At 43.7% G+C, this 11,882-nt stretch overlaps 1 protein-coding gene across 4 annotated transcripts; it reads right to left on the bottom strand.

Annotated features, from left to right (window-relative positions):
- Positions 1-3,959: 3,959 nt before the first annotated feature.
- Positions 3,960-9,416, bottom strand: LOC142770892 (uncharacterized). Of its 4 annotated transcripts, none has more exons than XM_075872701.1 (4): positions 8,232-9,416; positions 7,442-7,699; positions 6,726-6,848; positions 3,960-6,175 (listed from the first exon to the last, which is right to left on the bottom strand). In XM_075872701.1, exons 2-4 carry the CDS (start codon positions 7,578-7,580, stop codon positions 6,009-6,011), a joined length of 429 nt encoding a protein of 142 aa, XP_075728816.1. In that variant the 5' UTR covers positions 7,581-7,699; positions 8,232-9,416; the 3' UTR covers positions 3,960-6,008. The 4 variants fall into 4 exon arrangements, with proteins under 4 accessions (XP_075728816.1, XP_075728820.1, XP_075728832.1 ...); XM_075872705.1 differs by having other exon boundaries at positions 3,960-6,169; XM_075872717.1 differs by having other exon boundaries at positions 3,960-6,169; positions 6,726-6,770; positions 8,232-9,415.
- Positions 9,417-11,882: the final 2,466 nt, after the last annotated feature.

The raw sequence follows: 11,882 nt of genomic DNA, 5'->3' as shown, positions 1-11,882 counted from the left end.
GTTGTGCATTGTGAATTATTTCCGCAAGTATGCACTCTCGCTCAGTAACAGGACGTCACTACTTCGGGGCCTTTTGAAGGAAAGCGTGGTGTTCTAATGGACGTCAGCACACGCGCACGAGTGGGCTCAGATCTGCAACGCATTGATGAACCCACCGATTCTAGCGCTCTTTGATTCAAAAAAAGAAGTGAAGGTAACTGCAGACGCCTCTAAAAGCGGGATTGGTGCCGCCTTGCTGCAAAAACACGTAAACGACTGGCGCCCAGTCAGGTACGCATCGCGGGTTCTGAGCGAGAGTGAAACACGCTATGCTCAAATTGAAAAGAAAGCGCTGGCTATAGTATTTGCGTGCGAAAAGTTTCACCCGTTTGTCGATGGCCGCAGGATTCTTGTCGAAACTAATCACAGGCCTCTGATTGCCATCGCCAAAAAAGTTTTGCGGACATGCCAACAAGACTGCATCGATTTTTCATCCGTCTTTTCGACTACTATGCCTTGCAGTTCATCCCTGGGAAAGACCTGGTGCTCGGAGACATGCTGTCCCGTACTGCCACGCTGCCTGGGGCCGCTGATGAAGCGGAAGACATGGAGATCCACGCAATTCAGGTGGTTTCAAGCCTGGTAAGCAGACGAACAAAGCAACGACTTCAAGAAGAGACCCGTGCCGACCCGTATTTAAGCAGCGTGTCAGAGAAACTAAAAGCATGTGCGACGATTCAAGGGGAACTAAAGCCATTCAAATCGGAGTTATCGGCAGTGGACGGCGTACTGCTAAAAGGGAGCAAGATCGTCGTGCCGAAAAGTATGAGATCAGAAATTCTGGGGCGGATACACGAGGGCCACATGGGACAGAACAAATGCAAGGCCAGGGCACGTAGGCTAGTTTTTTGGACATGACTAGGCAGTGACATTGAAAACCTAGTACGAACATGCCAGGTGTGTCAAAAATACGCCTACAGCCAGCCGAGCGATCAAGAATGGGAACTGGTCCCGCAAAGCAACGGTACTTAAGGAGGTGGCGCCACGTTAATATCTGGTCAAAACGGAAAGTCAAGGGCAGCTGAGGCGAAATCCACAACGTCTGCTGCCAACACACGAACACTGCGAAACGAGAGCGGCTACGAGAGTGGTCCGGAAGACTTCGAGCCGCCCAATAGCGTAGGACCACCCGCCGAACGCTCGAACCGGCACGTGGCACGTGTGACGCAGCAGTGGCTGACCGCTGTTCAAACCCGCAAAGCACCAGGGTTTCTGAAGAAACCGAGCAAACAGAATCAACCGGGGGCTCATCCGGGGCCGAATTCACAAAGCTTTCTCTTTGGCTACGCATTTTCTTAGCCAAACATTCTCTTATCTGGAGGGATTACTATAGCGCGGGTATGAATTTAACTTATTCGGCACTTAAGAGGGCAGGGAGGACACACGATAGCCGATGAAACGACAAGGAAAGAAAGAAGTGTGTGCCGATAATATCAAGGTAGCACGCAAAGCGTCTAGCATCGAGAGTATACGATGATAGCCAATGATTTTTGTGCATCTAAGTTTCAGTTCCGCGAGCATCTGCTACAGCGCTTACGTGATGCCGCGTACGTTGTAATAGACGTTTTGGTGGGCTGTGCAAAGCCAAGCACTCGCCTTTAATCAACGACTGTAGCTAAAAAAAATAATTGCTCGATGGCCTTAAGCCGCCGAGCAATTCATGCACTATCTCGCCAAGTACAAGTACACAACACTCCAGGTGCACCACATAAATGAAACCACACATAAATCGATGCATGCAATGTTTGAAAATGTGCCTCTAATGTCTTCCCTTATTTAACGCGACCAGTTACCTTACATTTCATTGAAGCTGTGCTGCTACTTGACTAATTCGGTGCAATCTAGCACGGTATAGTGGTGAACGTAAGAGTGTTTTGTACCTATAGTCAAAGGTAGCCTTTGTTCTTATTACAAGACACATGAGCGACTTTGGTGCCTGCAGACGAATTGTGCGGAAATAGATAACAGCAGTAATCAAATGAAACTCTGAGCGCAATTTCGCTGGTTCCATGCACCGCAGCATTTTTATAAAGCCGGAATGCGAGAACGTGCATACGCTTACGCTTAGGTATATGTCTACGTAAAATGAGGGAGACTCGTCGGGAGGTGTCTCAGTGCTAATGCTTTTCACAAAACACGGTGCAAATATTTCGTCCAGCGTTGTTTGAGTGCGCAAACAAAGCAAGAGACGTGTATACGAGTCTTGAGGTCGAGAAACGTCATCACACGTGCGAAAAGAACGAAGAGAGAGAGAGAGAGACTCTCGTTTCGGCTTCGCGAAAGCTTGAAATTGATAGATAACAAAGACAATTTTCTGGCCCAGCAGACGTCAGGGAAAGTCTCCGCAAAGCAGCGTCAGATGCTCGGAGAGCATAAAAACGTGGAGTACGCGTTATATGGGAGTGATAGCCACTCAGAAAGCGAGATGAAGTGTGACTGTCCTTAGATGTGAGAATCAATGCTAATTAGGAGAGTTGAGTTAATGAGCCAAAACTTTCCTAAATAACGATAATGGAAGCAAACTGAGCAATCATCTAGTGAAAGTGACACTAGTGACAGTGAATTCATAATAGTTGATTAGCGTTGTCACAGGCCGATATATATTTTTATTTTGTTATTTATATTTGGCAAACTATGAGAAGGTAGCCTACGTTAGAGCCGGCTATCCCAACGTCATGACAGTAATGTACAAGAATAAATAGCGCATGGTTATACAATCACACGTGGTGGTTTCTATCTTCTAGTAACCTTGGGCAAACGCATTCTAACTATTTTTTCTATTTTTGACAAGGTTTCACCGGACGTTTTTGCATTTGGCTTCATTCGAAGGAATGACGATATATCAGCAATAGGGCGAATGCAAGCACTGCTGCAGTGGACGAGCGGTTACAGCGCTCAACTACAATCTAGGAGGTACTTGGTTCGATTCGCAGAATCACTGAGCACTTTTTTTTTCAAGAGGTTGCCCGGCCTGACATTATGCGTGGTGGCGGGTACTAATTTTTTGAGAAGTACGCTTTCGCACTTGCTTCTTTCACTCCCCTTTTGACCCAAAAGCGCTGTACTGTGCTCCTTCAAAAATTAAACAAGTCAGGGTTCATAATTTTCTCCTCCATCCTCTCTTATCGCAAAAGTGTCTAGTGCTGAAATACCAATATCATACTTGGTATATTACTTTTCACATGTTTGGATATTCGACCAGCAATCAGTCTCCACGGTGTTTTGAAGGAAATCTACACATGCAGTGAGCTAACTGCTTGCAGCCAAGTTGACTGCCTTTGTAGGGACATGCTTTCGTGCTAAATTGGTGGGCATCATCACATGCAGCAAGACCAAAGAGCACGGACAGTTAGAGCTGACGCAAACAGAGTGATTAGTTTGTGTCTTCTCTCCCGCTATTTGTCATGCTGCACGCTTCAGTGTAATGTCGCTGTCAATGGTTAAAATGAACTATAGCAGTTAACCGAGTTCTGCTGAGAGGGTCCTCTATTGTCCAGAATGGAACAGAACAATGGCAATTTGATTTGTGTGATAAAGAGATACCCTGCTTTTGGTTACTAGAATAAATTTCTAAACTGAAGTTTATTTTTTATTAACAACAGTTCCAGAGCAGATGAAAGGTGCATGGACAAAATTCGTGTATTCAGCTTGACTAGGTTTGTGACCTTAATTGTAATTGCGAACCGGTATCACAGTATGCATAAATATCACACACATATACAACCACGGGTGATAGCTTGCTTATTCTGATAAAAATTGAAAGGTTGAAATCGACATATTCAACCAACGCCATGTGTATGAGATATGCCATGTAGAGTAGCTATGCTCTAAACTAATCTTCGCAGTTTCGTTCCATTTTACCCAATTTCTTGCCCATGACTGTAGGTTGGTAGATGAAACAACTTCTTCGAACACACATATTCTGTGTAAGGTTACATTTATTTTTATGCAGTACAAAATAAATTGAAATGTATAATGGCTCAAAAGAGAAATAACTAGAAACAAATTCAGCCAAATCATTACCAAACTTACTCACCAATGATAAACGGATTCTCATTTAAAAGATACATACATACATACATGCATACATACATACATACATATACGCACACACATATATATATATATATATGTACACCCATACATACATACATACACTCAGGTGTAAATATTAAAATGAATGGCTATAAAACAACAATTTTAATACACTCATTTTGAATATACTACAGAAAGTAACTTACGAGAGAAATCCACCGGCACTGCTATGTCTGAACACGGTGTTTCTCGAACCATCTCGCAAAAGCTTGATGGATGGTTTTCCGCTGCTGCCCAGTGACAAGCAGTTTTTATAAAAAACACAAGAATAAAGCCCTTGACAATGTCATGCTAAAGAAATGGGCTGTGCATCAATATTTTGTACATGTCTGCAATATCACTCTGTTTATTCACATAGCTTGGCTCATTCACAACCCACTAACAAAGCATGTTAGGACACTTGGGCTGAAAGTTGGCACAGCGCGAGTAAATTCTAGACAATACATGAATAATATAATTATAAGCTACTAAGCTCCTTGGTGCAAACAGTGTTTATATTGACAGCTATAGGTGCCATTTCGTTTTCCCAAAACACTTCTCAAAAGTAGAATCAACTTTATTTAGCTAAAAGTTTCTATTCTGGCGCGTCGTGATGGCTCAACGATGGAAGTGACTCTTTCGGCCAAGAAAACAAAGACCAATTATTTTTCCAGTTCGTAAATTCACACCATGCTAACATTGAGGCAGCTGGTAAGAGTGCTTTTGGAGAGAGGAAACCACCACATTCCCACCAGTTGTGGCCTTGAGTAGCTACTTCACTTGGACAAAAATGATGAAAAACACTCCTCAAGAAGACTTCAAAGTTTGCACAACAGCACAGTTCCCATACAGCTGTCTATTAGTCTGCTTGAAAAATATTGAGTTTACTGGTGGGCAAAGACTGTACACTATGTGAGGTGATGCTCCAGTGCACTGCATGTATGTCTTCCTGCTGGCCTCAACTGCGATGTTGCTCAGCACATATGTGTAAAATAACAACTAATGCTATGCCACTGCAAAGTAATTATGTGTCATTTGCATGAAACAGGGACCACCATAAAAGAACATAACAATATTTGCCTTCACAAAGTTTAAAAAATGTAAATAAGTTTCCACAGAGTTTTCACAGTTAATCTGAAGATAGTAATATTGGTTGTAAACACATTCTTACTTCCACTAACAACCTATTTTAAGATGCCAGATTCAATATTAGAGTATACCAGCACTTTTGTAGGGCTAAACAATTGTACAGGCACCTAGAAAAACACAAGTGAATGCATGCTATAGCTACATAAAAAAACAAATACTTTTATTTCTAGTCTGAGTAGAGCTGCATAGATGATAAGTCACTTGCATTACATTATGAACAAACCTATCTGAGCAAAGTATACATTAAAAAAGTTACACTTACACAGTAGATAAGTAGACTGTTGAAGGACGGACAGGCAGTGGGATAACACCCAAGCACTAAATACTAATGTTAAGATATACTAGGAGTAGTGATGATCCTCTTCCTTCCAAATAAAATAATCCACATAGATTCACTTCCCAGAGCTTATACACCGATGGCATCATTGGTGCTATACAAATGAGTGTATACTGAAGGATTACATCGACTAAATACATGATTACTGCATCCATGGCTTTACTTCTTGTACTACAAAGAATGCAAACACAGTTACCATTGGCGACCATGGATGCTGTGATTTCTGGCATGTAAATGTAGAGGCACGCAGGCACTTAACACACATGTGAAAAACTTCAGCTCAAAAATATTTGCCCACTAACACGACAGCAGCCTTTAAATTAGTGTCATAGTTTGGTATCTTCCATGTAAAATTTAAATAATTTCGAATGCAAGCAAATGAACTGCTCAATAATGCACTGCTAAGAAGTTAAGCAGCAGCTGCTCCTGACATCACAATGTGCTCTTTCTGCTGTTGTAAACTTTGAGCAGGAGAACAGTCACTGGCAGTCCCTTTATACTTGTTGGTCTTCTGTGCTCTGTTGTTGATACACTGTACATGACCGTGGAGCACTGAACCCCTTGTTACTGCTGGAACTTAGAAAAATACAGATCATTGTTACAACCATGCTACATGCAAGAGTGTATAGTCGTCAATTATGTGCTCATATTTAAAGATAATGTATTTTGAGAAGCCAATGACAAGCCTCAACACACACACACACAAACAGTGAAGACTGAAAATATATTTAATATGATACAAGAGCAAAACTACAATGTTATAGATGAAGGCATGAAACTTCTGACAGGCATAAAAAGCCAATAGCGTTTCTCCTATTTCGACTTTACACTAGGTGCGAGAAGCAGACCACAAATAAGTTCACTAAGAAACACAAGTTAGACTGCATTACAACACAACAGCCAATGTTCATAACTTTAAGGCTGTCTAACATAGCCATCTCACCGTACTGCGTATAGGAGCAAATGGGCAGTCTAGAAGACACAAAGAACTTGTGGATTATGAGTGTGCTTGTTGCTGACATCTATTATTCTAAATGAAGAAAACCTTTCAAAAATGCACTTCATCAGGGGAAATAATCATACGCAACAAACACAACGGGCTCCTACAGGTGCCACCAACACTCACCATTATTGTTGATACCAGTGTCTTGCCGGATGAATATGCTGCGTCCTGCACAGAACACCAAAGGAGCGCTCCATGACTTGTATTGCATGTGTGCTAGCTGCACCGCTCTGCTGCTGAAATAGGCTAGCCACAGACAGAGAAATGAGAAGCCATGGCTTTGAAACCCACTGAACGTCACCTTTAGAGATCAACAATGCATACTTAGGTCAGGTACAATTTGTAGAAAAATATATATCACTATGCAATCGCGGTGAACATGTTCGGCTGAAACACAAGCAAGAGCACTGAGAGAGAAAACGCTACATTAGGTAAAAGATGCAGTTACTGGCCCTATGTCATCTGAGGCTTCTTCAATAGGTCTTTCTCCTTGCAAGTTGTGAACAGCCAGGCAATTTCCGCCCACTTGCTATTTCCTTCCAGAGCACTTGATCCACAGAGGGAGTCACAAGCTCGAGAGCCCAATAAGGAATCAAAGTATTTGTGCTTATTTCAAAGCACAAGCTTTTGAGTCTCAGATTATTGGAGTTTCATTTATAAGCTGCAGGCTTTCAGCTTTCAACATTGTCAATTATCTTGCAATTTAGTTCTATAAATGTTGAATAAGAATTATGTGTAAGAATATAACAGGTATCCACTGAAAGCAACCATGCTTGGGTTTTCAATTTGTGCACAGTAAGTGGTGTTCACGTAATCGTATGTATTAAAGAAAAACTAACCTTGCAGCCAGCCGTTAGGCAGTTTTGTGCCCTCGAAGCTCCCAAGCAGATCGCAGTCCTTCCAGATGAGGCTGCCATGCATGCTTCCACGCCACATCCGCTGAATGATAACAGTCCCAGCAGTGACATAGGCTTGCATAGTTAGGGAGAACGTGTCCTTCCTATTTTTGTACAAGTGCTCCAAGTAATGATGAGGATTGATGTGCCAGAATGCGCAACCGATGCATCACAGGACCTTAACAAACCAATCTCTGCGATCTGTGAAGAGCCAAGAACGGGATATTTAAAAACAATCATTAAAAGCACTCACTTCTAATACTTATTTGAGGAAGCTATCACTTCGTTAAAGTGACCAAATCTGCTATAATCACTTTCAAATAAACTGGAGCCTCATGTAAAATTTACGTACCGCAATATATATGTCCTACTGAAGTATAGTACTACCACAGCGGTAATCATCTATAGAACTAATTTTCCAAAATAACATAAATTTTTTAAGTGCAACCTGGCTCCTGAAAAATAAATTCACGCTAACTTTCCAACCATCAAACGTGGTCAATCGACAGACCACACCTCATAATCAAACAAAGCTCACTTGTATCAAATCACAAAAAACTTTTTATGCATTTGCTCCATAATATATGTATGTATATAACAGTAGTAGTAAATTTTTCATGCTTCAACTTACCATAGAGAAACATTACATCTGATGGGCTTAAAAACTTGCACACGTTATAGAACTGCGTGAATTATAGTACCGGTGAAATTTAGTTCTGCAAGGTGAACTCACCGATGGCAGCATTTAGTAGCCGTCGGTGTCATGAGGAACCAAGTACGGCCAACAGGCAAAGGGCATCTGCAGACTGGAAGCTGCCAATGACAGCAATGAAGGGCTGGCCAGGCGTGCACGTCCATTGATAAAGTGTACGAACTGGCCATGACCGGCTGTTGTCAAGGCTCTAGTGCCGTGCAAAACGATGGCCAGACGAACTCGGAAACCTGTAGTTAGGCGATATTGGCCTACAACTTCATCCAAAGCAAGGCACCGGTGAAATCTTTGCTTTTTCTGGGGGCCGGAGGGAAGCTTGACGTTCACGGGCTCTCGCTGCCACATAAAACTCTCAAGTTGTTACCGAAGAACAGTCTAGGCGCGCTTCCAAGTAGCACGATACACAACAGAATGTAGCATTTCGCAGCTTTGGTTGATCACATCACAGCGCTAGGACTATGGTTATCACAAAAAGGAGAAGTGACGACTTAACAAACAAAAGCGCCAAGCTGCCCCACCACAACTTCGCAGGGCAAAACAGTTATCAACGCTGTCCTTCAATTTTCGGTCACACGAGCACAGCTTGTTCACAAGTCTTGGAACGTCAACACAGCACCACTGTTCACAACGAACATCGTTTCACTCCCGAACAGTACATTGCTCTCAAGTAAATAGAAGCATACGGGCTAACTAGTGGCGAAGCAAGAACCGAGCGCGTAGTTCATAAGTTTCCGTACGTACTTGGGGTCACTCAGTTACGTGTCAAAACGCTGTCAATCTGAAATGTTGCACAGCACCCAACTGAGAGACTGGAAAGTCAAGCGAACGAACTGTTACCGGCACACAAACACACATTGCAGGCTTGTCGAGTGCTAGTTGCCGTCGATACATCGACGCCGATCCCCGCTTGATAACCACCCCGACGCACAGGCTTCGCTGCGCTTCACCGTACACCATTGCACTGCCACAGCTTTCCGCACTGCTTACACGCACCGAAAGAGCTGCTGTAATCACAACACATCCGGTCAAACGCTGAAGTAACTCGTGCGAGAAGCGTTTGCTGAAAGTCGCACCGACCGATATGCTGTTTACGACGCCATGTTGTTTTCGACAACTGCGCAGCACATAAGAGAGCTCTTAGAAAGTACTTGCACTATTTTCACGGCGTGAAAAAATTTTCTCTTATGTGCGAGGGGGTGATATGACGAACAGGACAGGCGTGCCAGATGAAAGAAGTGTTTTGGCAACGTCATGGAGTGAGCTGATGTAGAGGGTATTGCTTCACAACCAATCACAAGCTGTGCCCGTAGGCCAAGCCGTCGTCTGCTCGCGTTTGTCGTCTGCTATGATCAGAGCATGCGACAGAAGGTTCGCCTTCGCAACGCTATTATTCTCAGGTCAAGTGGTCGCTGCGTCGCACAAAATACATGTCAGTGGCTCGCTCTACCTTTGAATGATGTTCGTGCGCCAAGTTAAATGGCTGGTAATTGACGCAGGGATGAATTCAGCCAAGGTTTGCTCCAGAATCGTGAGGGTTTGCATATTTTCGGTGTCATACAAAGTTACTAGGGCCATTTCATTCCGATTGCTTGCCATATTATCACGGTCCATATCGGTGTCTGAACAGTGAAGGTAAAGATGCATGATTTGTTTGTAGTTCCATGCGTAATCACGCGCACCCCTAATACGCTTTGGTTTACAAAGCACGCTTTGTTCCAGATCGTCCTAAAGTGTATCGACAGCTGTATTTCAGAGATCGCAACCGTTGGACTGTTAGAGCCAATGAAAGTACACTAGAGCACAAATTTTATGAACCACTCACTGAAAACTTCCTCTCATTTTTATTTCCAATAGCGCGCAAAGAATGTGCTCCCATTAACCTCTTTGGTGGTAATTTCCACCAATGAGGCAAGGATCTCGAGTCGCACTTTTAATTGGATGAGATGGGGCGCAACACAACAACATAACAAATAAGGTTGATCCTATGCCATGCCGCGTTCGAATGCACCGACCATTCACGTATCACATTGGTTTTCATCCAACCACAAATCTTTACATGCGTAGTTTTATGCCATTGACGCCCAATAGAATTCTTCAATTACTGCGACTTCGAACTTATTGGACGATGGTGGTTGTCAACACCATCCACTGCGTACAAGGGAAACAACACGTGAAGCTCAAAGCGCCGAAAGAAATAAAAACGCACCAGCAGTCATCAGGCAGACCTTAATGGGCGTGAATTAACTCAAAACCAGCCAGGGCACCAAAGTATACCTCCGCGGTAGCAGGTTCTAAGTAGCCACATTGTTCCTAAGAGTGGTCCGGACCACTCTTAGGATTTTCTCTCAGCCATGCTGTTTTTACGCACAATTTCGCTTCGTGAATCCATTTACGAGCACATTTAGGTGACGTAAGCAAATATAGCAACTGCATCACCATTGCTGACATGTTACCGGGCAGTCACAGCGCGCTTTATTTGCAGCGGCCGATGTGACAACGATGGCCTCTTACGACGTTTTTTCGTTTCGTGAATCGACTTACGCAACAAAATTTCTCTTGCGCAAAAATGTTTTCGTAAGTGAGTTTTGTGAATCCGGCCCCCGAATTGCCAACACTTCGCAGGTCAACGAGATCCCAGACCGAGCCACAGCACCTGCGCTACGAAGACTTTCGTCAGACGTGCTACTTCACTTGTTTCTTTTGTTTGCTGTTTGTTTGCTTGGTATTATGAGTCCAAATGGGATGACCAAAAGATGTATCAGAACGGGCTACCGCGCATGTGCTCGAATACCGCTTGCCACTTCTTTCCTTGTCTCTCCCTTCCCCTCGCTGCCTACGCAGCTATATATGCGTCATGAATAAACGACCAGCGGGTCAACGTGTCGCCTCGGTTCGTTACATCGAACGCGTTACGGTGTGGTGATTCACTCACCGTTATCGACATTCTAATTCAATGCAAGGAATTACACTCTTTACGAAAAAAAAAAACACTTCCCATTAGCCTAAAGAGAACGAATACCGCTTAATCCGTCCATGTTCATCGGTAGCAATCCACTCTTGACACATCAATCACTGCTCGCGTTCTTAAAAGACGTTCATAATTTTTATGCTATCTATCCTGGTAACCTGCAGCTCGACTTCTGAAGAGAGGTCGCTTCTGCGGTAGTTACACTGCAAAGCACCTTTCTCGCGGCCCTTGGAAACGAAGGCGTTGCAGAGATATTCGTTCTGTGTCGTCTTTTCATATCTTTATTATTGGAACCGTTAGCCACTCATTTCCACTTTACACATGTCATGCCCCTCCGATGATTGTAATACTTTTATGTTTTATCCGTTTTCAGCCCGAATAATTTCAGGCCCCTATACAGCCAGCAAAAATACCCAATGCCCACATCTTTTGTCTCATGCACTGGTGCTCTTTGGCCATCATATGGCACTTGTGCCAAGAAACACCACATATCATCATCTTATTCTTGCAGCGAGAGCTGTTATGAGATCAAAACTCGGGTTACGCGCGGCGCCGTAGTTGTCCGCCGGCCGCGCGTAACCGCCGCGCGTAACCACTTCGCACAAAATAAAAACCAGTGCACAGGACACAGTGGGGCTCGAACCCGGGTCCACTGCGTGGAGAGCCCAGTATTTTACCTCTCAGCCACGCCGGTGCTTGGGACT

The sequence above is a fragment of the Rhipicephalus microplus genome, chromosome 1 (assembly GCF_043290135.1).
Source record: "Rhipicephalus microplus isolate Deutch F79 chromosome 1, USDA_Rmic, whole genome shotgun sequence".
Classification (NCBI taxonomy): domain Eukaryota; kingdom Metazoa; phylum Arthropoda; class Arachnida; order Ixodida; family Ixodidae; genus Rhipicephalus; species Rhipicephalus microplus.
The sequence above is the reverse complement of the archived record's forward strand: the minus strand, read 5'-3'. Positions and strand labels throughout refer to the sequence as shown.

What these genes read in the sequence shown, in the direction of transcription:
- LOC142770892 (XM_075872701.1), bottom strand. Translation starts at nt 7,580, where the DNA reads ATGCAAGCCTATGTCACTGCTGGGACTGTTATCATTCAGCGGATGTGG. An exon ending in GCCTAACGGCTGGCTGCAAG is followed by an intron (nt 6,849 to 7,441) that starts GTTAGTTTTTCT and finishes GTCTGTGGCTAG; the next exon opens with CCTATTTCAGCAGCAGAGCG. An exon ending in CACTGGTATCAACAATAATG is followed by an intron (nt 6,176 to 6,725) that starts GTGAGTGTTGGT and finishes TATTTTTCTAAG; the next exon opens with TTCCAGCAGTAACAAGGGGT.